Source organism: Lycorma delicatula, chromosome 1, assembly GCF_047948215.1.
Source record: "Lycorma delicatula isolate Av1 chromosome 1, ASM4794821v1, whole genome shotgun sequence".
Taxonomy (NCBI): Eukaryota; Metazoa; Arthropoda; class Insecta; order Hemiptera; family Fulgoridae; genus Lycorma; species Lycorma delicatula.
Window position 1 is genome coordinate 207,206,513 of NC_134455.1, and position 25,579 is coordinate 207,232,091.

General features: G+C 35.5%; 1 protein-coding gene across 1 annotated transcript in view; it reads left to right on the top strand.

Moving 5' to 3' along the window:
• CCT3 (chaperonin containing TCP1 subunit 3) overlaps positions 1-25,579 on the top strand; it is a 64,589-nt gene that overhangs the window by 8,529 nt on the left and 30,481 nt on the right. Inside the window, exons 4-8 of the mRNA XM_075371170.1 lie at positions 4,118-4,272; positions 14,459-14,645; positions 16,386-16,535; positions 19,121-19,279; positions 24,575-24,718. Of these exons, the coding sequence (XP_075227285.1) occupies positions 4,118-4,272; positions 14,459-14,645; positions 16,386-16,535; positions 19,121-19,279; positions 24,575-24,718 (795 nt within the window). The remainder of the gene's footprint in view (positions 1-4,117; positions 4,273-14,458; positions 14,646-16,385; positions 16,536-19,120; positions 19,280-24,574; positions 24,719-25,579) is intronic.

Consider the following 25,579-nt stretch of genomic DNA (forward strand, 5'->3'; position numbering starts at 1 on the left):
ATTAATCTTGTCCCATAAGACAGAAAGGAAATTAAAAAAAAAAAAAGATTGTATATCCCCACGATTTGCAAATTATAAATCCAGTAGATTATTATTACAGTACTGTAAACAAGTTACAGTACTAATTATACGCCATCAAATTCTTGGCTCCACGCTTCCAGCATATAAGCTGACTGTCATCAATAAAATTTGATAGCAGGCCGCAGGTTATGTAAACAATCCATCTACAGTTCTGAAAATAATTTTATTCAGTGCCTTGGACACCATGCTACGCAGCAGTATAGTTTTCATTTTCTTGTAGAAGTAAATTGTTATAGTTTTGCGTTCTGTTATCTATTGAGAGTTTAAATACAGTATATACATATCTATATTTTTAGTTCAACTTTGCAGTTTAAAAACTGTAACTTATTTTTAGTTTTAGTTACGTGTATCTTACTTCTTTTAAAATTTTTATCATAATTATGCTGAGAAAAAATACTTTACGTTTGAAGGACGAAATAGAGGTTATTAATTTAATTTCTAAAATGAACTTACTAACGTTAAAGAACTTACTGATTTTTTTTTTTAATTGTGGAAAAACACAAATTTACAACATTTTAAAAATAAAGGTGAAATCGAGAAAGAATGGTTGAAAGGTGAAGGAATGCTAATTGTAGACGACAGACTAAAAGCAAAAATGAAGAAATAAATTCAATTTTATATAAATGGTTCACACATGCAAGATCAAAAAATCTCACTATTTTGGGGCCTATCTTGCAACAGCAGGCAAAAGAAATTGCAGCTAAGTTAGGAGTTACTACATTTAGCGTTTCTAATGGATGGCTAGAAAAATTTCATGTGAAGCAATATGTTTCTTACAATCAAATTTCAGATGAGGCTAAAGATGTAGACAAAGAAATAGTTATCGACTGGAAAAATGAAATTAAAGAAATAACTGCAGGTTATGAACCAAAAAAATCTGTAATTACGATGAAACCAGTTTATTTTTTCGAGCTTTACCGAACAAAACACTGTTTCATAATAAAAAGTGTATTGGAAGCAAACAATCCAAAGAAAGACTTGACTGTTCTGGTGTGTGGTTTTGCAGATGACACGTTACAACCATTGGTGATAGGTAAATCTTAGAAGCCTTGCTGTTTCAAAAATGTTGTTCTGTTACCACTGGAAAGGTACGCAAATAAAGTCTTGGATGACATCTAACATAATGGAAAAATGGCTATATAATTAAATGAAAAAATGGTTAGTGAAAATAGAAATATTCTGTTGTTCTTTCCTCCAAACAACTAGTGTAACTCAACCAATGGATCAGGGGGTTATTAAAAAATGTAAAAATTCGTTATTGAAATTCTGCACTCGCTAGTCACCAATATGGATTCATGTTCATCTCATCAAGAATTGACATATAAAATTACTGTTCTGGATGAACTAAGGTGGCCCTCTTCATCATACAAACAAATTACAAATAACTGTGTTAAAAATGCATTTAAAGAAGCTAGTTTCTGTACAGAAACCAATAATGATTATGTTCCTGATATGTGTACTTTGTGCAAAACAGTATTGTGTGAAGTTGAATTTCTGTTACAAGAAAGTGGTCAAACATCGGTCCATGCTGAAGACTATATGGGTAGTGATAGTGATTTGGTAACCGAAGAAAGATTTCAGACTGTAGATGAAATTATTTTTTCTGAAACTAGCAAGATTAACAAAAGTTCAGAAGAAGAAGGAAAAGAAGAGGACACAGAAACAGAATTAACAGTTTCGGAGAAGCATATTGGGTATGATTGCACAGCTTGAAGAATTTGTGATCGCATAAAAAGCGATGAATTACGACAGAATATGTTAACTGCTAGAAATATTGGAAATTTAAGTTCCAAGAGTAAATTATTGAAACAGAAAACTGTGTGACTATTTTAGAATTAGTGTTAGATCGTGTTGTGTTTTAGGCTAAGTGAATTTTTTCTATTTCCTTGCATTACTGAAGTGTATACTTGAAGTGAAGTGTGTAATCATTGAAAACAAAAGTTCCTAGTGTAAGTTATTGAAATAAAACTGTACTTGATTATTTTAGAATTAGTATTAGAGATCATGTTGTGTTTTAAGCTAAGTATATTTCTTTTCTTAAATATTTTATTGGTACATCAGGTACTTGTACATAAAAATTGCAACTTGCCTTGGATATGTAAAATCAATACCTTTTGAAGTATGATCCATAGGGCATACGCAAATATTAATAATAATGCGAAAATGAACAAAGGAATAGTAAATGTAAATGGATGTAATAATATTTTTATTGATAAGTTAATTAATAGATATTTAAATAATTAGAATTTATCAAAAAAGATTACATTAATAATGGGTAAGTTAATACGTTTACAAAATAAACATATTACACTATTACATTTAAATACTACAGCAGCAGTACAACAAATATCACCAATATATTTAATGAAAAAGGATATAAAACTGTATATATTTATAAAATTGCAATAAAATATATTTTACACAATAACAATATTGTTAATAAACATAAACTTTGTGTGGAATATATAAATTCAAATGTAATGATTATGATGACATATTAATAGGAAAAACCAGCAGGTCATTCATAAAAAGATTCTTTGAGCACTATAATAATTACAAAATAGATAATATTACATTTTTAAATTTTATGGAATGTCTAAAAAGTAAACAGAAATACTGACATCAATAATAACTTAGAAATGTTAAATATAAAGTAATAATAAACAGATTGAATTTGTTAATAAAGTGACTTAATTGATAAATCTGACATAACAATTGAATACTTTGATAAATACTATTTTTTATCTTACCATGGAGGATTTAGGAAGTTCTTAAATATGACAGTAATACATACTGACGCTTTTAAAATTTGAACTTTTTATTTTTGAATAATAAATATGTTTTTAACTACATATTTTATTTATTATGTGTACTTTATGAAAATTGGTCTGCTAATAATGGAGTTAAAGCTCTGAAAGTGCTACAGACAAATAGGTGAGTTTTCTTACCTTTTAACAGTAGCTGGTAGATTTAAATATTTGTTAATCATTTGATACAGAGGTATACACTGTTCAAACACATATAGGTTCTCCTTTGATTCAAGCTGTTTCTTGAAATATCTAATTGGATGCTCAGTATCCAAGTAGTTTTTGCTTGATAACATTTATCATCGTGGGTAATTTTAATAAGTGCAATCAGTTAATTTTTGAAATTGCATGTTACTGGTATCATAATCCATTCATATAATGGAGAAACTGACCCTTCATTCTTTTATTGACTATTGGCCTCTTAATTTTTCAAGTAAAGAAGAATTCAATTCTGTGGTTTAAAAACATCCATTCCTTACATTACATACTTATTTTTGAAAACAAAAAATAAATTAAAGTCATGAAAGAATTTTTGATTTTAATATAATGAAAGTGTATAGTTTTAATTAACTCTCATTGAGATCTTACTTGGTAGATCCACAGCTTATTTAGTCTTATTCAGCCATGCAGCAAGTGACAGAAGAGTCTGAAGTATGGGGAAGACTAGATTATAAAAATAGATTAATGAAAGCCTAATATAAATTCCTCAGAAGGAAAATATGAACAGCACTAAAAAATAAAGGATGTATTGAAAAGTTAAAGAAATGAATACAAAAATATGTAACTTTCTGAAGCGCACAGTGGGTGAAGCTGAAATTTTTTGGTGGAAACTGAACTTAAGGCAAGCAAGGTCATTGTTACTGTTGAGATCCATTAGCAGATGAAGAGGAAAATATTAAACTAGAAAACAGGAGCATGATTAGTTTCTGATTGATGCTGGAAGAAAAGAATATTCAGTGTTATCTTGAAAATAAAACATTTTAGTAATAAGAAATATTTCAAATGGAAAAAATTATTTTTATAATTTGATATTTTTAATGAAGATGAGATGTATTGTCATATTACATTGAAAGCCCAATTTCAGTTAAACATTGTTTGTGCAGATGTAGACTGCTTGTTTTCTTTGTACAGAAATTTTACAGTCTACCTATTTTACTATTTACTTGATCAATCATTTCAATTAAGAAATTTCATTTCTTATTTAATTACCTATTTTTTTTATTATTTAGGTTGGTGATGGTACAACATCTGTTATTGTGTTGGCTGGTGAAATGTTGGCTATTGCTGAACAATTTTTATCACAGCAGATGCATCCTACAATCATAATACGTGCATATAGACAGGCATTGGAGGATATGGTTGCATTGTTGCAGGATAAAATAAGGTTAATAGCATATGTTAAAATATTAAAATCTTGAGATTTAAAATAAATTACTTTAGAATAAATAAATTCTAATTTCCTTACGTACTTTTATTTAATTAATGTTTCCACTCTTTCTTATACTGCGGACAAGATTTTGAATTACGAACAGCTGTTTTTTTATTTTATTTTTTATTTATTTATTTTTTTATAGCTTTATTGCCTGTAGGCAATAAGGTTTGAATTTGTTAGTGTGTGTGTGTGTGTGTTTAGTTGTGCGCGTGTTACGCAGTGGACAATTGGAATTTTATTTCTAAGTATTGGAATTTGTTATCTATGTTGATAATATTTAACATCGAGTTGATAACATAGCATAGTTAGAGGTATTTTAATTTTAATTCGGTTACTGATAACTGAAGGCAGGTGCTTATCATAGCTTGATAAGAGACTTTTATAGCTTTCTTGGTAAAGCTAATGTTGTAATTAATTTTAAGTGATTTGAAATGAAGTGTATTGAATTTATTTTATTTCAGTTAAGTCGTCTAAATCAAGTTCGTCAGAAGAAGCAAAAATTAAGTCTGAGTTTCCTTCTCAACAAAGTCGAAAGCCAGCTAGGCCACCTAGGTTGATGCCGGCATCCAGTATGATGGATCTAACGGTAAACATTGACGATACAGTGGCAAAGATGATCTCCACCTTCCTCCAAGAGGAAGGTGGAGATCATTGAAACTAGCAGTGAAGGGGATCTCACAGAAGAGACGATTTGGACCACCTTCTGGAGGCCATTACCAGATTGGTACAACTTTGTTGCCGGTGCACAAACACCAAAAAAGAAATTAAGGAGTGCGAGGTTCTGGTCAGTGAAAGAGCAAGGGATGGGGAAATTATGATAAAAGAGCTGACACATTATCGTATAGTCTCTTAGGGATACATAGTAGTGGATAACCGTAGAAAGATGCCTCCACACAAACTACGAGAGCCATCAACAGAGAGCTGTTGTCACAGATAGAGGAGGAGGGTGTATCAGATGAAATCCTGGACCTGGTTATCAGGATGTGGTCAGAGGAGTGCTTTAAAAATTATGAGGAGGAAACGGGGTCGATCTTTAAGGCCAGTGGTGATATTTTAGCCACATACAACTTAGTGGAGGGTGGCAGGACAAGCCATGATAGGAAACTATTGGACAGGGTCGTCACCATGCATAGGCTGGTGAAGCAGTCTAAGCTGAAGAGGGGTCTCTCATACATATCATCCTCATTCATCCTCTGAAGAATTATCTAAACGGTAGTTACCGGAGGCTAAACAGGAAAAAGAAAGGTGAAGAGGGGTCAGCTGGTAGTGGAACAAGGCCTAGCACAAGTGTTGATAGGGGACATTGAAGAAGATATCCAGGGTAGGGTTGGTAGTGGACACTATGACTGGGGAAAGAGTAGTTGCAGAGGACTTACACAGAGCTGTAAAGAAAATGCAGGAGATTAATGCAGAGGTTAGATATGGCTGAGTAGCGAACAAGGTAGGTGTACTTCTTAAGAAAATGCTAGATTACCATGGTAGAAGAAGTAATGGTAATAGGGTTGCGTATCTAGGCAAAGCGATAGCGGACAGGGCAGCGAGTAAATGGCTGCAGCAGCCGACGGAGCCCACCAGTACACTTGTGATTAAGGCAGAGGGGGCTACGTATGCAGACCTCAAAAAAGTAAAAATTGGTGTGACCAAGGAAGAGATTGGGGACATACTGTCTTATCAGGAGAGGTGGTGGGAGATCCATGCATAAAAAAGTTAGGGCCAACAAAGAAGAAGCTGTAGAGTAAACTAGAGAGTGTGAGTATCACAAGTCAGTCGCGTAGTAGATGCCTCTTTATCGTTAAGATCTTGAGGAGGAAGTGACAAGTGTTGCTTCTAAACTCCATTAGTGACAATAGAAAAATGGAGGAAATGAGTGTGACCTCCTTACGCTCGGCCTTTGGTGGGACGAAGAGAGCCACAGTCGCAATGTCAGCAGTGTTGGCGACGGCGTTAGCAGCCAGGAGAAGAATTCGCATGGGATGGATCCACTGCAGGGTCTTCCTGAGTACGGAAGAGCCACCACGGTGCTACAGGTGCTTTGAGGCGGCCAGATGCAGTGGCCCTGACAGGTCGGCCTTGTGTCATAATTGCGGTGAGGAAGGGCATGGTTGAGGTGTGGTAGAACTGGACATCGGATTGGTAGCACCCTTTGCGGTAAGAGAAATACTTACAGTTCTGCAGTTGGACACACATACAGTTCAACATACTTACAGTTCAACACGAATAGGAGCACGGCATCACATGATGTGCTCCTGGAATTGGGAAGGCGGAAGAGAGCAGACCTTTTGTTACTGTCTGAGGCTAATTTGAGTAAAGTGGAGGAAGATGGTAAGGACAGTGAATGGGCTGAGGAGTGCAACAATTTATGGGAGTGGTGTGCTGATCCTAACCACCGGTGAGTGAAGTGGATTCATATGGGTTGAGCTTCCAGACGTTGTGGTCTTTTCTGTTTATATTTCACCGAACTCTGGTCTGGATGATTATGAAAAATGCTTTAAGGATATGACTGGTGTGATTCACTCTCTTTAAAAGGATTTAGTCGTAGCTGGTGATCTTAATGCAAAGAGCGTGACATGAGGTGGACATGTCACGTACCATAGAGGGCGGATTCTGGAGGAGTCTATAGCCAAGTTGGGTTTGGTGGTGCTCAATAATGGAACAGCGTCTACCCTGATGAGGGTAAATGGATGCTTGTTTGTGGATGTTACATTTGTCTCGCTGAGGTTGGCAGAGGGGTTGTGGAGGTGGGAAGTGCTCACTGAAAAGGAGTCGTTGAGTAACAATTTCTTTGTTTGGTTTGTGATTGGAGACGGTGGGTCTTATAGCATAGCAACTGACAACAAATTATATTTGAAAGAGGGTCTAGTTAAGCTTAAGAAGTTGGTAAAAGAGTGCCTTGGTCATCTGGAAAATGTCTCCCCCCCGCTACCTGACGAAGGTTGTATCAAAGACAACAGAAGAGTTGCTAGACCATCGAAGTCCGCAAAGAAAGAATGTATACTGGTGGACTGCTTGGGTGGCAGAGGTGAGAAGGTGCTGTATAAGGGCCAGGAGACAACTACAGCAGGCCGTGAGAAGGGGGGGGGGGTATTGTGAGGACATCCTCTCATGCAGAAAGGAGCTGGTCGAAAAACTGAGCGCTTACAGGAATTAAATACTAGATACTAAGAAGAGGAAGTGGAGAGAGCTCCTGGAGAGGTTGGAGGACGACATATGGGTTGATGCCTTCCAAATCATAACTAGTAGATTTGGTAGGGCATTATTTGTTCTTGCCGAGGAGGTTCTTAGGAACCAAATTGATATTTTGTTCTCTAAGAGGTGACTGGCCCATCTATAGAGAGATGGCTGCAGTGGATATCCCTGTATTCACAATGGGCGAGCTTTGACAGGCGGCAGGGAGGCTGAAAGCTAAAAAGAGTCCCGGCTTCGACCGGGTTACTAACGAGGTTGTGGCTGCAACAATGGAAGTTGCTGCAGCCTTCAACCGAATACTCCTGGATGGTTGTTCGCCACCAGAATGAAAGGAGGCCAGGGTGGTTCTACTGAGGAAAGGTGGAGGAGAGGTAGGAGAGGCAGTCGGATACAGACCTCTTTGCTTGTTGAGTTGCCTTAGAAAACTCTTCAAGAGACTGTTGGCAGAACATCTCAGAGATGAAGTAGAACGGAAGGGAGGCCTTAGTGAATGTCAATATGGATTCAGGAGAGGGCGGTCAATGGAGGATGCCATAGCTGTGGTGATGAGGCTGCAGTTGGTTCTTGGAGAACGAGGTGCATCTTGGCGGTGGTGATGTTGGATGTCAAGAATGCATTCAACTCACTGCCGTTTGGGTGCATCATGGATGAGTTGATTTGGAGAGGGATCAGCCCGTATCTTCTGCGAGTTCTTCAGGACTATTTTATTGGCAGAGGATAGTTGGTCATGCATAGGGTAAGGAGATTACGACCACTATGGAACACAGTATTCCGCAGGGTTTGGTAGTTGGACCGATCCTGTGGAACCTAGCATATGATGTTGTCCTCAGGTTGCAGTATTCTGTTGGAGTTATAGTTACCGGTTTTGCCGATGACATCTCAATGGTATTAGTTGCCAGAACAGAAGAGGAGATAATCAGGAAAGGTGAATGGGCCATTCTATTGTTCGACAGATGGTTGCCAGGCCACCGCCTTAGCCTTGCCGCAGAGAAAACAAAGCTGCTGGTAATGGCTGGAAGAAGGCGACTCTTCACCAACAGGCTACAGGTAAGGGAGATTGTTATTGAGCTGGTCAGTAGAGCCAAATACCTGGGAGTTTGGCTCGACAGCCAGAGAGCCTTTCAAGATCATGTCAGGAAGGCAGTTGACAAGGCAGGTAGAACAGTGTCGGCTGTCTTAAGGCTCATGAGCAAGGTTGGTGGGCCGAGCTCATCAAAGAGGATGATGCTGGCAGTGGTGGCTGGTCCGTTGCCTTGTATGCCGTGCCAGTGTGGAAGAGGGTGTTGTGCATGAAAGTGGCCATTCAGAGGCTTGCGGGGCTGCAGCGTCGACTGGCAATCGATGTTACTAGGGCTTGCCGAATGGTTTCTACAGAGGCGGTTCTGGTGATTGCCTCATTCCCCCTATAGAGCTCTTGGTGGAAGAACGGGTGTGAAGAAAGGGATGAAAAGAACATGGCCAGGAAGAAGACAACAGAACACTGGCAGGAGACATGGACTGGATCAGAGGTAGGTCTCTGGATGAAGAAGTTAATACCAGATATCAGGCCTTGGCTTAGACCTGAGCACAGGGAGCTCACGTTTGAACTAACCCAATTTTTATCGAGGCATGGTAGCTTTAATAGCTATTTATGCAGCAGGAAGAAACGGTCGTCTGAAAGCTGCCAGTATTGTGGATAGTGGGATACCGCAGAACATACTGTCTTCCAGTGCCCTAGGTGGGAGGAAGATAGGATGATGATGAGAATGCGGCTGGGAGAGCTATTATCTGCGGCAGCAGATAATATAGTGGAGGTAATGCTTCATGGTGAGTGGAACTGGTCAGTAAGATAATAGGCAACATTATCCGAAAGAAGACCCTGGAAGATGGGTGAGGGGTGTTAGTGTTATAGCAGGAAGGACAGCCTGTTCAGGAGGGGTAGGATGCTCCGGCGTCCCACCTTCAATGATTAACAGGGACTCCTGGGATCCTTAGGTGAGGAAAAGAAAGACCAAGACCTGGTGAAGCCCCAGAAGGGTACCCCGGATTAGAGGCAGGCGTTTATTAAAAGACTGAGACCCAGCCACTGGGGGGTACTGTCAGGAATGGCATGGCCTCCCAGTGGAGTAGAGGCAACTGGCACCCTCAAGGCTGTGTTGTACAGGTCTTGAGGGAAGGGAGAAAAAAAAATAAAAAGTAAGCTCAGGACATCTCCAGGGATTCAAGCCTCAAAATCTAATTATTATATAAACATGGTTTATGCAGATCTGCATCATTCTGTTCAGTGTTGATAAGGCAGTAGTTAATGAAACATGGTACCTGTGATTATTGTTCCGACCAGCTATGAGGATTATGGTGTTAACATTTTTTTAGAAATGTAATAAAACAGTATCACTTAATTGATATTGATTGTGTTATGTTTATGTCAATAATGTGAAGAATTTTTTTGTTTCTGCATGACTATGTGCATCCCATTCTAGAAATAACGTAGAATTTTTACTTCAGGAGTTTTAAATGAGAAATTTTTAGCGCCCTCCCTTTATAGTTTATAAACCTGGGTTTGGTACCGATTGACTAATATCTCTCATACAAAGTGAAGACCTGGCTTGCTTCTCATTACTTTGAAATGAGTGAGAAGTTCATGGATGAGTTTAATTCTAGATACTGTAAACAGGAATGTTTTTGTTGGTCTAAAAAACTTGTGTAACAGTATGGTAAATGCCTGAATATCGGTGATCATTACATATGGAGAAGTAATTTATAGAATTTAATAATAATCTGCATATAATTTGTTTAGAATGTCCCTCACAGATTTGAATAAAATACAACTATTTAGCAATTTAATGAGCATACCCAAACAACATTTTTGAAAAATTGTCATCAAATTTCTTGAAAATAACATAATATTAATATAAAAACATTTACACACTATTAAACTATATGTTAATTCAATTCTGATGCACTGCAACCATGTATGGTGTATAACTATGTAATATAGCGCGTTACTCTTACTGAAGATAATGTACACCCTCTTCCTGACCTCATAGAGGAAGACACTCACCATCCCACCCATTCTGTACCTAGACCTTTTGGGCTTTACCGGACATCATCTTCAAAACCTTGGCAAAAGGCATCTCTCAGCCTTGTTTTTGTCTCAGTCAGGATGCCATCGATGCAAATGCCACACGTGAAATTCCCATTTGTGTACTACTAATCCTAAAAAACAACAAAACTAAAAACAAAACACATCTTACATTAGCCTCAAACAAGACTGAGTAAACAAAATATGGAAAGGAACTGAAATCCACTACCTACCTGAAGGTAAAAGAAGTGAGTTCAACATGCAGTTACAATAAAACAAACCAACAACAAAAACTTAGTAAATACAAAACGAACAAAAGAAGAATGTGGGAAAGTCCATGTGGCACCCTAAATGCTGACTGTAGTTCTTTCTTTTGCCAGGCAGTGTATATCAACTCTGAACAAACGTACAGAACATAATTTATATCATCCAATTGTTCATACATTGCATACACATTCCTGAGTCCACCAGGTCGAACCTCTGCAGCCTGTCTCAGAAAGCGCCATGCCCAGAAAGATATTGGGTCATTTATTTATTTCGGTGTATCCAAAAGGGGCCCTGCAAACTAACATCAAGAAACAGGTCATGCGTATAATGTCTGCCCTCTCCCACATTCCATCTGGTCTGCCACAAAGCATTACCATCTTGTTTAATTTCCTGAACTTTATCAGAAGTTAACTCACGTAACTTCTTGGTAACATAACACTGTTGCTGCTCTGACACAATCAGGTCTATCAGTTTCACGCCCGCAGTCACCAAGATTGCCCCCTATGAAATCGTATGGTAGCCACTCACTACCGTCAAAAGTATAAGCCATTGAGCCCTCAATAGTATGTCTCGATAGCTTTTAAACTTTAGCCTATCCGCCCAAATAGGCACTGCATGTAGCATCATAGTGGTTTTCTCCAGGCTGAAGGTCATCTTATGTTGATGACTCCACGGCTCAAGTATCCTGCAATCCTGAGTGGCTTGGAACTGAACCTCCCTTTGCGAGCATCCTTCAGCCAGCAGGAGCTCATCAGTATAAGCCATAATGTGACACCCACTGGGCAACCTCAGCCGTAGAAGAGATTCTAACTCCACCACGTACAACAAAGGACCCAACACGCTGCCCTGGGGACACCCGTTGGAAAGCATCTTGCCTGCCTTATGGCCTTGTGAAGCAGCACATCCCAATCACTGAAATAACTGCATTACCTGCAATTCACTCAGTGCATTCTCTTTTTTGCAGTTAATAAATGGTCGAGGGCCACCACAAATTGTTAAACGCCCCTGTAATGTCTAGGAAAATTCCCAAATAGTCATAGTTTGAAATGGATGGAGATGACAGATGCCACACCACACACATTACATGAAGTGTGGCATCCTCAGTACCTTTTCTGGGATGAAACCCGTACTGGTTCTCCATCAGTAAGCCACACGAGGTTAACATTTCATTTGTGTAAAGGGGTAGAAACTTTCAAAGGACTTACCAATTACTGGTAGTAACGTCAAGAGCATATATGACAAACTAACAGTGGGATCCAACAAACAGGGAAACATCCATCAAACAACAATTTATTGAAAGTACGCCTGATAATTCTCACACTTACCCCTATTGAGTGAACAAGGAGCTCTGCTGTTACTCCATTTAAGCCTGGGGCCTTACCCCTACCTGAACTACTGATGGTTTGATGCACTTCGACCTTAGTAATCTCCAAAGACAAAGCTCCCCCATGAAAATGAGCAACCTCACGCCGCACCTGCAGTCTCCCCTGCTTTGTTGTCATCAGAGAGTAAATCTTTTAGTAATTTGTGCAAGATTCCAGACATATCTTGTCAAGCCTGGATGTATCTGGACACCAAGCCTGCCCAAAAGAGCAGACAGAACATCCTTTCTTCGTTTTTGCTCCAAAATCCTATATATGACTCCCTAGGGATCCTTGTTCCCCTACTCATGCAGAAAGGAACGCCAGGAATTCCTCTTTGCCATATGAACTTTATGAAAGTAGTAAGATCTGAGATTTGTGGTCCTGATGTTCTGCAACAAGTATTATCCACCCACTCAGGATCATCCTAGTATTGAGATGCTCTCCGTAAGAGACAGACAGCCTGTTTCAAGGCTGACAATTGCTCCCTGGACCACCATGGAGCAAGCCTTTCTCAACCTGAACTGCAGGGAATAGAGCAGTCAACGGGGGTGTCGATGAAAGCCGCTGACAAACTCTCTGTGAGGTCCTCCAATTCCAAAGACTCTAGACCTTGATCCAAAATTCGAAGTCTGACCGAAAGAAAGTCTATAAATTTCCTCCAGTCCGCTTGCCTGCACAGGAAACGACCCTGCTGAACTGGAATGTTACATTGGTAGCGCTCATTTGAACCACCAACAATCTTGTAAATAATCAATCTATGATCACTCAAGCAGTCATCCACCACCTTCCAGTTACAGACATTGGCAGGAATACACCCACAATGGTAACATCGATGTTTATTACACCAAATAACTAATGCCAATCTACTTTACCTGCATAGGTGGGCAACTCACCAGGTACATTGACTATCTGTAGACCATATTGGGCTAAAAAGTAGGATTTTATCCCAGATCTCAAGATTATGATCAGAGGGTCTCTATACTAAAAGTATGAACTTGCAACATATAGATACAAGTTGCGAACATCCACACGGACCACAAATTCAGCAATGATATTGTTAAATTATCATAACTTCACTTGCAAAAGATGTAAAATTAATTTATTTTTATTTTATTACACCATGGTAAGAAAATATATTTATAGGAATAGAGCTTTAAAACCATTAAAAAGTACATCTTATCTATTATTTTATATTTTTATTCAAATTCATGACTGTAAAAAGAAGTTACTCTTACTCCTACCAACAACATTGGAAATAAATAGATATTTAGGAAGAAATATATCATTACAAGAAAAATATATATATTTAAAACACATTGATAAAAAATAGGTAGCCCAAAAAAGAGGCAACCTCCCTTGTGTATAGAGGAGTGTGATAGCCTTCCATCCTACATGTACAGAGGATGATTTGAGATTATTAGATGTATTTATAAGTAAGAAAATATATTGTTTGGATAACAAATTTTAGTTTAAAAAACCTATATTTAAATTACATCATAAAATTATTCCACAAAATTGTGCTTTCAATTGCAAATTTGTATGAAATTAATTTTATTATCATAGAAATGATTGTTTTAAAAACATTTTAATAAAGAAAAATAAAAACTAGTAGGCTGTTGCATAATTTACGTGCTGGTTTTCAGAACTTGGTAGAAGTCTGATTTTTTTCTAGAAATCTGTTTTGTCTTTTTAACAGCCTAATTTTAATTAGGCCAATTGTTTGTGTTCAAGAATAATATATATACTTTTAATGTTATTGTTCATTTAGTTTTTTCTCCCATTTATAAGATCCTTTTATAATCCCCTTATGGCTTCGATATGTTGTATGCCATACTTGTGAGATTTATTCCCATTTTTTTGTTTTCCATGGTTTACCTATTTGTATGCATTTTGTTGCTCATTTTTAGTTATAATAACCTGTTCACCCATTAAATAAAATTGTTTTACAATTAAATTATGAAAGAATTAGTTAAATATTACATTTAAGTAACAAGAAGATAAGATTGATGGTAATTATAAATTTAAAATATATTATTTATGTATTACAAAATTCTATATTGAACATTTGTTTCCTAGTTTTTGTAATAATTGGCCTGTAAAAGACATAATGTACATATTCGTATTATTCATCCAGAAATAAAGATTTGAAAAATCAACAGTGTATGGTATTTTTAAAAAAAGTCTTAATTTTCACGTCATTCTTTTTTAAATGTATCTAAGTGCTATATGTGATTTAGATAATTTTTTGTTTGTTTAACAGTGTTGCTTTAGATCGTAATGATAAAAAGAAGTTAGTGGAAGTTGTTCAAGCTTGTGTTGGTACTAAGTTTATTGGGAAGTGGTCTGAACTGGCTTGCAAGATAGCGATTGAAGCTGTTGAAATTGTTGCATTGGAAGAAAATGGTAGACGAGAAATTGATATCAAGCGATATGCCAAAATTGAAAAGGTACTGTCAAACTTTTTTTGTTTATATATCATAAATTTCTAAGTGAATAGATTAAGAAATTGCATCACTAATTTTCCTTTTTTCGCATTGGCCTCATTGGATCACTGTAGTCAGTCTGTTATCCACTTCTCTTTGAAGGGACTGTTTGGGTCTTGCGGTCCTCCCAGTTCTTTTTCATGTTTCCATCTCTATGTTCTTTCTGGTGTTGAAAATGTTAGTGTTGTGAATTACTTTCTTGTGAGTGCAATTGTTTTTATCCTTGATTTTTTGTTTGTGGTGTCTTCTGGTGTAAGGCCAATTTTCTTTTGATCCTCTCTTATTTCTCTAATCTATTGTATCCTATCTTAGTGTTATTCAAGTCAAGATTGTACTGTAATTGCTGCTTCAGAAGCCTTGAATCCTACATCTTCATGATGCGTTCAAAGAATCATTGCAGTTCAAAAAACTGTACTTATGATGGGTTCTCGTGCTGCTTTCTGAAGCACACCAAAAAAAGGAGAATGGCTTTTATTTAACATTTTTGATCTGATAACAGTGAGGAAGGAGATGAACTTTTGGACCAGATTGTCACAGGAGACGAGACATTGGTTTCTCACATCACTCCAGCATCAAAACAGCAGTCAATGAAGTGGACATGCATCTTCAGCCAAAGTGAAATAGACAATATCAACATGCAAGATTATGGCAACTGTGTTTTGGGATTGACATGGTGTCCTGATATCAATTGTATTGTGCAAAGGAACAACAATAAACTCAGCTGTGTACTGCGAGACCTTGATGAAGCTTCGACATGCCATACAGAATAAGCAACATGGCCTGCTGTTATCTGGAGTTTTGTTGTTGCATGACAATGCACAACCTCATTCTGCTGCTCAAACTCTGCTCCCAAACAGGAAGGGAGCAAATGGACCACCCATCATACAGTTCGGACCTTACACTAAGTGATTACCACCTGTTCCACCATCTGAAGTTTCTCGGCAGTTTTTGTTTCTGGAGTTTTTCAGCAGTCAGCAGTTTGACACTGATGAAGAAGTGAAAACTACATTTGAAGACTGTTGTCTTTACAGGCTGCTGGTTTCGTCAACCAGGTTGTCTGGTTGTTGTCACAGGCTGCTGATTTCTATGACGTGAGCATAAACAATTTAGTAAAACGCTGTGATAAATATTTAAACAAACAAGTTAAACTACGTAGAAAAGTAGCATAAACTGTAAAGAGTGAAATAAAAAAATGTTTTGGACAATTTCTTTACTAGTTTTGTTTGTATTAAAAATTTAAATTCATTAACTAAGGATGTTCTTAAACGTATGGACAATTTAGAGGCCAGTGACAGACCTGTATGGCATTTCACAATAATTTATTTAATATTTAACAGTGCATTTAATGGATAGGATGCACAAAATATGGTTGTGATTTGTTGTTACAGATTATCAATTACAATTTAAAATTTTTATTATTAACATGGTAGATAGCATATTACTCTACATTACTCCTGATATCATATCATGCCATCAGACTGAAGATGTTATTAAATATCTCTATTCAGTAATATTTTTTTACTTTACAGAAAATTATTACATATCATTATTTTTATCCAGACACTGTATGAGATAGTTGCAATAATTCTTGATTTCTATGCTATTCATTAGTTTATCTGTCCGATGTTGAATGTGTATTTATTGGATTTCTTTTGATCATATGGTATTTAAATAAATTTTATTAAATTGTTAAATGATTTTCAGATACCAGGTGGAAGTATTGAAGACTCTGAAGTGTTAAAAGGTGTTATGATCAATAAGGATGTCACTCATCCTAAAATGCATCGTATGATAAAGAATCCACGAATTATGCTGTTAGATTGTAATTTGGAATATAAGAAAGGTGATAGTCAGGTAAGGATTTAGCAGTAATTCTTTATAATTTCTTGAGAAGTCTACTTCTTTAAATAAAAATGGAGTTATTTTGACTACAAGGATGCTACTTTCATATTTACTGACGATACTATTTATTTCTTAAATAATATACTTAACAAAAATTCTATTCGTTTCCTTCAATTGTTAAAAAAAAGTAATTGTGTGATCTGTAATTATTGAAGAAAGTAATGTTTTCTACTCATGTTTTTGTGGAAATCCTTGACAATCTAGAATTATTTGGCTAGTTTATGAAGTTTGAATTAAGGCTTGTTTGAATTCAGGTTTGTATCTAATGACCAATCAGGCAAAAAAAAATAAATGGTCAAGGATTTATTGGGGTGCTTCCCATATACCTGTTTAGAAACTTTGTGTGTCATGTTTGAAGGAGATTTTTGCCAGTTTTGTTTGTTGTACTTATAATGTTGCATTTTGTAGCAACAAAATGCTTATAAAATTTTATGCATTCTGTAAATATTAAAAGTAAATAATCCTTATATTAATTGATGATTTTATAATTTTATTACCACCCATAATTTATTTTAAAATTCTGAATTAATTTTTTCTCTTAAATATTAAAGATTTCATATTATTATGTTAATGATAAAGTATAATTTCTTATTTTGTAAATAAGATACTCAAGAGTAAACAAATTAATAGGTTTTTAAGAGTTTAATTTGTGTAATCTCTCAATATCCTTTGTCAAACTGATAACAAGCAGCAATATTTTCACATATATTTTCATTATACAGAAGTTATTGATGTGAAACTTCTTTTATTTACGAGGAAGTTTGTTGTTCAGCACTATTTGAATTCTGCACCCAGACTTTAATGGCTTGATTTTTAATGCGGGCTAACAGGACCGCACTATTCTCATGTATGTTGAAATGCAGCCATAAAACTATCACTATTTTCATAGTATGCTTTAGTTGCAAACAGGCTTGTCTGTCCAACCTCTTCATAACTAATGCTATAGAAAAAAAATCTTTTATTACCCAACATACCCAAATGTTACTGGAAATAAATTAAAAAATGTTTAAATTTCCTATCTTTATAGCTTGCCCATTATTTACAAAGAAATATAGAATAAATAAATAAGAGTCGACTACGAAAACTTTTGTCACTGATTGTGTATCAATGGTGCTTCACAGATGGAAGATGTCTTGCTGTTACTTAGCATCTCATTCTGATTGTGTAAAGGGGGACTGTCTTCTCAGAACTTCCCTTGTGTAACTTTTTGGTTGTTCAGCCATTAAAAAAAAATTTAGAAAGTTAAATCTAAGTGTTTTTATTATTACCTAAATTTTTAAACAAAAAGAACAGTATTTTTAATTATTTTACTATCTTATTTAATCAACACATGCAGTTGTGTTCGCTTCAAACACAATTGCATGTGTCCTAGATCAAAAACAATTATAGCTTTTTTCAGTTAGAAGTGTTAAAGTCCAAATATATTTGTATCTTCAATTTCTTCGTTTTATCATTAGCCAAAATAATTTCTATAGTAAGCATTTACTAAACCAAATTGAAACATTTAGTGGTAGTGATCTACCAAAATCAGTTTATAAAAGTTTACCACAATATTGATATAATTATTTTATTCATACATTTTTAACTTTTTTTTATTTTTAATATTTTTCTAAGAAATTCCAATGCTAGTTGAACAATTGAGTAGTTTATAGTTTAGTTGGAGACTTCTATAAACCTCGTAATTCTAAGAATGGGTTAGGATTTTCCTTAGTGAAATAGATCCTCTTCAGGCTCTCACAGATATTTAAATTAAGAAAAGCAGTTTATCGTGGCATACATTTTATCTGATCAGTACAAAAGTTTTGCATTGGAACCTGATATTCTGCTCATACTTTTAAGTTAAGAAGTGCTGATCCCAAGGAATTGTGATCAGTGAGCACAGCCACTTTGTAAGCAACTTTAAAGCATTAACTTAACTTCAATTGATTTGTTGTTCTCGTTTTACAATCACTTTGTTATCCACTTCTTTCTTTTATCCCTGATCCCTTTTCTGGTTCTTTTGGGTCTGGTTAGATATCTACGTGGACTATAGTGGTAAATGTTAAGGCTTACAGTTACTGACTGAATCTTTTGTATTTGTGATGGTGTGCATTAGAATATGCATAAGAATATATTTTGTTGTGAAGTATGCAACTATAAGATGCAGTGTAATATATTACCTTATGTGAAGTCTGGAGGATGAGTTCATACTTTTATTCTTGTCAGTTAGAAAAAGGAAAACATTCGTTTTTCTTATGATTTCTTAAGAAGAATCTTGAGTTTTTTTAATACAATTTTTTTTTACTGTCTCCATTTTGAACATTAGTGTAATGATATAAGTGTTAAGGATTTTTTTTACATATTTTCTACATTATATAGTTATTTCCTGTGTTAAGATTAATAAGTGGTTATTGCATATGAGGTCAATATACTCTTGATTTTAGCGTTAAATAAAAAAAAGGTTTATTTTTATTTTTTTTTAGAAATAGTTTTAAATAATGACTGGATACAACTTAAGAACCAATTCAGCAGATCATAATTTTTTTTTTGTTATTTAGACAAATGTTGAAATAATGAATGAAGGTGATTTCACTCGAATACTACAACTAGAAGAAGAATATGTACAGAAAATCTGCAGTGAAATAATTGTATTGAAACCAGATCTCATCTTCACAGAAAAGGGCATCTCAGATCTTGCTCAGCATTATTTAGTGAAAGTGAGTTACTAATTTATGACTAATATTGTTTATTACATAATTATGTTTTTGTTTGTTAAGTACACCAGATTCAATTTATACAAGGTGAATATGTTCCACAGAACATTGTAAAAAACCATGTAAAATATACAGCAAAATAAAGAAATAAGAGATAGGTTCATTCTATAAAAACGCCAGATTCTGTTATACACAGTGGATATGTTCCACAGAACAAAGTGTAAAAAACAATGTAAAAAATACATCAAAATAAAGAAATGGGAGATAGATTTCATTGTATAAAAATCAGTCCATGGCAGCAAAAAATAAAATTCATTATTGTTTATTATAACAGCATTTTATTTAAAATGATAAAAGTTTAAAAATTTGTATTAATCGAGGGCAGACATGTTACTGTCAGCCCATGATGCTATGACTTCTGTATGCGATGTGGCTGGGAGGGCCATGAGAGATCCCATGTATTTGCGTCAGATAATCCGATCTTACCTCACAAGATGTAGGCTGGAGTGCCAGGTACAAGGAGAAATAGTTGAGCAGACCCAGAGGTGTGCCTGAGGGGTCGGTCCTTGAACCCATTTTCTGGAACCTGGCATTCGACGGGGTTTCCTGTCACACTTCTGCAGGATGTGACAATGGTGGGATATGCTGACAATTTCACCTTGGTGGTCAAGGTGAACACAAAGTGAGAGGCTACTGATAAAATAAGTGACTCATATTTGACTCTGGATGGCTGGGGTAGGGCTGATGCTTGCCCCAGAGAAGACGTAGGCAGTGGCAATCTTCCCTGCAAAGAAGAGACCGACATTGAAAGTAATGTTGGAGAAGGATCGTTTTGAGGATCATTTGTCGGCAATCAAACACCTTGGAATATGGATCAACGCTAAGCTAAGTTTTGGCACCCATGCCATAGAAGATACCAAAATATTGGAGAGGACCAGATTGATTGCCAGCCTCCTTCCTAATAGCGGTGGATATATGCAGTATCGGAGGGAACTGCTGGCTGGAGTGATATATCCACTCTGCTTTATGGAACTAAGCTGTGGGCCGGTATAACCAGATTTGTTAAATACCGAGGAAAGCTCGAGGCGATGCAAAGAAGGTGCTGTTTAAGAATTATAGCTGCATACAGAACAGTTTCAAAAGAGGATGTGGTCCTGGCAGCAGTTATGTCGATCAATTTGGTCATACTACAAAGGAGGAGGCTCTGAGAACAAGGGCCTTTGCCTCACAGGGATAAAAAGCATCTATCATCGCAGACTGCAGAGGAGTTAATGGAGGTCTGGCAGGAGTGATGGGATCAAGGGCCTAAAGGTCAATACAATAGACCTATCACCTCATTGGCGATACAGCTTAATACAGTTTCTGGCAGGCCATGGTGCTTACAGGTCATATCTGCACAGATTTGGCCTGGATCATGTGGATCTCTGCCCTGAGTGATAAGGAGGAGAGACCCCCTTTCACGTTAATTTCTGCTGTCCCCACTTCGAGAGGGAACGCAGGGAGATGTTGGATGCCCTGGGATTGGAGGACATGTTCTGGCCAGAAGATACGCAGAGCATTATAATTAAGGGAGCTGACAAATGGAAGGCAGTTGAGAATTATTTGAAGAAGGTGATAGATAAACTGTGCATGCAAGTGAGGAGTCCTGCCAGGGAGTGAGGCGTTGAAGGGTGTAGGGCTGGACAGGTCCACGGCTGAGCACTTAGAGGGCTCCCTTAGTATGTGGGGGTTGTCCTGGTGTGGTGAGGTCGCAGGCACTCCGCATACTGGCATCTGGCCACCTGATGGTGTTACTCCCCCCTTTTAAAGTAATGCTCTACGAGCAGTCCCAGAAAGGAGATGGGGAAAAAAGTCTATGGTGTAGAAGACACTTCATAATAAACTGTATCCTTACTATAATCAAAGAGTACAAAATCTTCAACAAAGAGATGTTTTCTTTGCAATATTGCAACTGGTTAAATGTGAGCTGCTGATTGCGCAGGTTCATTTTATTTACCGACGAGGCTCAGTTTACTCAGGACTGTATCAACAACCTTTGCAACAAACACACTTGGGCAGAAGTCAATCCATACACAACAGTAAAATGTAATTTCAAACACTGATTTAGCATCAGTGTGTGGTATAGTCTAGTTTACAATCAGCTAATTGAATCATTCATTTTCCTAAGATGTCCTCTTTACTTGGAATTCCTTAAGGAACAGTTGGCACTGCTATTAGATGTTCCAATAGCGTCAAAATATTGCATGTACTTTCAGCATGATGGTGTAGTTCCCCACTTCTCAGGTGCCATATCAGCATACTTAAGTAAGCAGTTTCCAAAATGATACTTCCAGAGTGTGGTTGGCCACCAAGATTACTTTATTTAACACCGTTAGATTTTTGTGTCTGGGATTGAATGAAAAGTATTATTGTGTACAAGAGAAAAGTTCATACACAGGAAGAGTTGGTTGCTCATATTACAGATACTGCAATAAAAATTAAGGAAAGTCGTGCAGAGTTGTGAAGAGCAACGTTAGCAATGTGAAAGTGTGCAGCCAAATTTATTGCAATGGGACAGATTTTTGAAAATTTACTTTAAACATTTTTATTAAATGTATCGGTTACATTTTTTATTTTTTAACATTTTGTCAATTGAAATTGACAGAAAATGTTAAATTGTCAGAAAATGTTAACTTCATTTTCTGTAGTTGATAACATTTAAAATATTGCATACATTGTGAACGTGTATTTACACTGACATATATTGTGAACGTGTATTTACACTGACATATATTGTGAACATGTATTTGTATTTTATTGGACTATTTTCAGTTAGTTTTCTTAGAAAACTAATGGAAATGGATTAAACCTCTAAAAGTTTTGATAATAAATTTTACACATATGTTAGTCATTTAACAAAGTTTTTGTATTACAAAAGTATAAAAACATGTTTTTAGTCAACAAATTTTTCTATTTTATGTTGGATATTATGAAAATTATTGAAGATATGGTTCTGGAACCTGTTTTATTCAATTTGTTAGGTCAAAAACCGTAAGAAATCTTCAAGTTTACCTCTCCTTAATTTAGATTTGTAAAATTTCAGTACGATTTGATTTCCTGTGCATTTCACAGGAATCAGGGTGAAATCTTTTGCTAGCCGTAACTTGGAGAGTAATGGAGAGTTTCCCAAGTTTGTATAAACTTTTTTCATTATTTTTTCTAGTGCTGAGCTCAGAAACTGTGAATCACTCTTTATATATCAGTTAGTTATAAAAGTAGTGGATATGATATTTATAAGTACAAGTATATGTAAAAATTGAGTTGCTCGCATGTTTTTTAGATAAAAGGAAAAACATTATAGTTTTTTACAAAAAAATTTTCTTTTCTTCATCAAGCAGCAAAGTTTATCTTTTAATAAAATATTTTCATTGAATTTTTAATACACATTATTTTGTAATTACTACTTTTTTTAATTTTATATTTACAAAGATAATTTAAAAAAATAACGATTTATCTTCTCAAAATAATAATTAGTAGTATTGGTCCTAGAAATGAAGTTAAGACATGGCTGAGTATGAAAAAATTAGATAAAATGGATGAAAGAAGATAGCTTGATAATACATTAAAAAAAAATTTGTTTTCTTAAAATATAAATCAGAAAATACTTTTGTGGAAAACTTAATATAGTAAAAAATAAAAGAGATTCTTGAAAGAAAAGAACAACCCTATTCAAAATCTACCTAGGTACAATAATCATAAATTACACTAAAAATCTTCATTAACTCCATGTAAATTAGATAAAATAACAAATACTTTTGTTTTTAATAGTTATGATTAAAATTAAATTAGTTATGATTAGTTAAACTATGTTAACATGGATAACAGCTTTTAAAATTAAGATAGCATCAAAAATGGTATAGCCACCATTCATTTGGCTAAACTTAATTTCAAAGGATTTACAAGAATATGTGTAATTAGCACCTGATGGTTTTGGTTCATACTAAAGCCATGTACATATAAAAGCCCTACCAATTGGCTTAAAAATCAGTATGTGTCATTTGGTCGAAATATAAACAACATATTTTTAACTTGTTGAATATGAAGTTTTGTGCCAATGAAACACAATTTGTAGGAAATATTTCTTTTTTGTTTCAATCTGTAGTTGAAAGTTTTCATTTGCTGTTTGAAGCTTGTGGCTATTATGCTCCATAAGTTTCAACTTGTGAATACTTGTTTAGACAATTCAAAAGGGAAGATTTTGATTTGGAAGACAAGGAGCACCCTGGCCAACCGAAAAGGTTTGAAGATGAAGAATTGGGATTCATTGCTGGATGATCAAAATCAAATGCTTAAAGAATTGGCAGAAGCATGAAATCTGAACGAAGTAGCAGTCTCTAAATGTTTGAAGTCAGTGAGAGTGGTTCAGAAGCAAGGAAATTGGTACCATACGAATTGAAGCCAAAGGTCATTGAAAGGTGTTTTTTCGTGTGTCTGCTTCAACGGAAAAGAAGAAAGGGTTTGTGCATCGTATCATTACTGGTGATGAAAAATGGATACATTATGATAATCCCAAGCACAAAATATCATGGTGCAAGCCTGGCCACGTCAACAACAAAGCCAAATATCCATCATTCAAAGGTATTGCTCTAAATTTGGTGGGATCATAAGTGTGTGTGATATATTATGAGCTGCTAAAATCTGGTGAAACCATTACTGAGGACTGTAGAATTAACAACTAGTGCACTTAAACTGACAATTAAAAGAGAAACGACCAGAATACACCAAAAAACAGACAGTGATTTTTTCAACATGTCACATGTCCCTAAACAGTCGAGGAAACACTAGAGCCGTTCGGGTGGGATGTTCTATCCTACCTACCCCTGTATTCGTTAGATGTTGTTTATGATTTCCACTTGTTTCAATACAAGTAGAACTATCTGTCTGACCAGCATTCAGTTCTTTTGACGATATAAAAAAATGGCTCTAATCATGGATAGCCTCAAAAGATGAGTCGTTCTTCCAATGAGTAATCCAACTTTTTTCAGTAAGATGGGAAAAAGTTCTGGTTAACAATGGAAAATATTTAAATAATATGTACTTATCTTCTTTCAAAATAAATGTCCATTTTCACAAAAATTATTTAAAATTCTTTAAATTTAACCATCAAAAATGTATTTACTGATGTTTCCAGTTAAGATACTGATCTAAATTATAATCAAGACTTCTTTTTCCGTTTGTTAGTGAAAGTTTCTTTATAAATATAATGTTTTCTGTTTTTAATTTGCTATTAGTAACATTAATTTGTTCATTTTTAATTAGGCAGGAATATCAGCAATTCGCCGTGTTCGTAAATCTGACAACAACCGTATAGCTAGAGCATGTGGTGCTACAATTGTAAATCGAACTGATGAATTAAAAGAAGAGGATATTGGAACTAAAGCTGGATTATTTGAGATTAAGAAGGTAGTTGTTTTAAATTTAAAAAAATTAAGATTATATTGGTGAATGTAGTTTCTTAATTTCAAAATAGGGCTTATTGTTTGTGGCTGCATTACTGTTAATTTTAAATTATATTTTAAGAATGATTAATTCTCATTCTTCCTTAACTCATGAGGTACAAAATCAGAACAGTGTAAGTCTTAGAGTGAGATCCATCAAAGGTTGAAAAGTTGTTACAGAATTTTATGTTTAACCCAGTCAAGGGCAGTTAACATTTCCAAAGAAATCAAAATAACAGTTTTATTTCATTTCATAAATTTTTAAAAGTTATAACGGAGTCGACACCAATAGGTAAAACATGCTTTTACTTTTTTTTGTTTATAGATACAGAATAATCATGAAGCAAAGAATAACATCTTTAATCATTGAAAGTTAGCTAGTATTGTCCTATTCTAGATGTGAAAACTGATATTAATAAGAATATTCTTAGTCAATTCATTAGTTAGAAAGCTAGCAGCATAGAACAAATTGCCTTTCTTGGACGTATTTATATATATCATTACGAGGTGCTACCCAAAAGTTCAGGGAATTTTACCATAAAAATAAAATAGCTTACTATAACTTATAATTTCCACTGTCTCCTTCAAAGTAATCCACTTGGGAATTGATACAGTGTTCCCAGCGTTTTTCCCATGATTCCATGCATCCCTGGAAGTCTGCAGGTGTAAGTGTTCGAAGCACGTTCTGCATTTCTTCCTGAATCTCCTCAATTGTGTTAAAACGATGGCCTTTCAATTGAAATTTTATTTTCGGGAAGAGAAAAAGTCACACGGGGCAAGGTCAGGCGAATAGGGTGGGTGGGGAATCACTACCATCTTTTTGGAA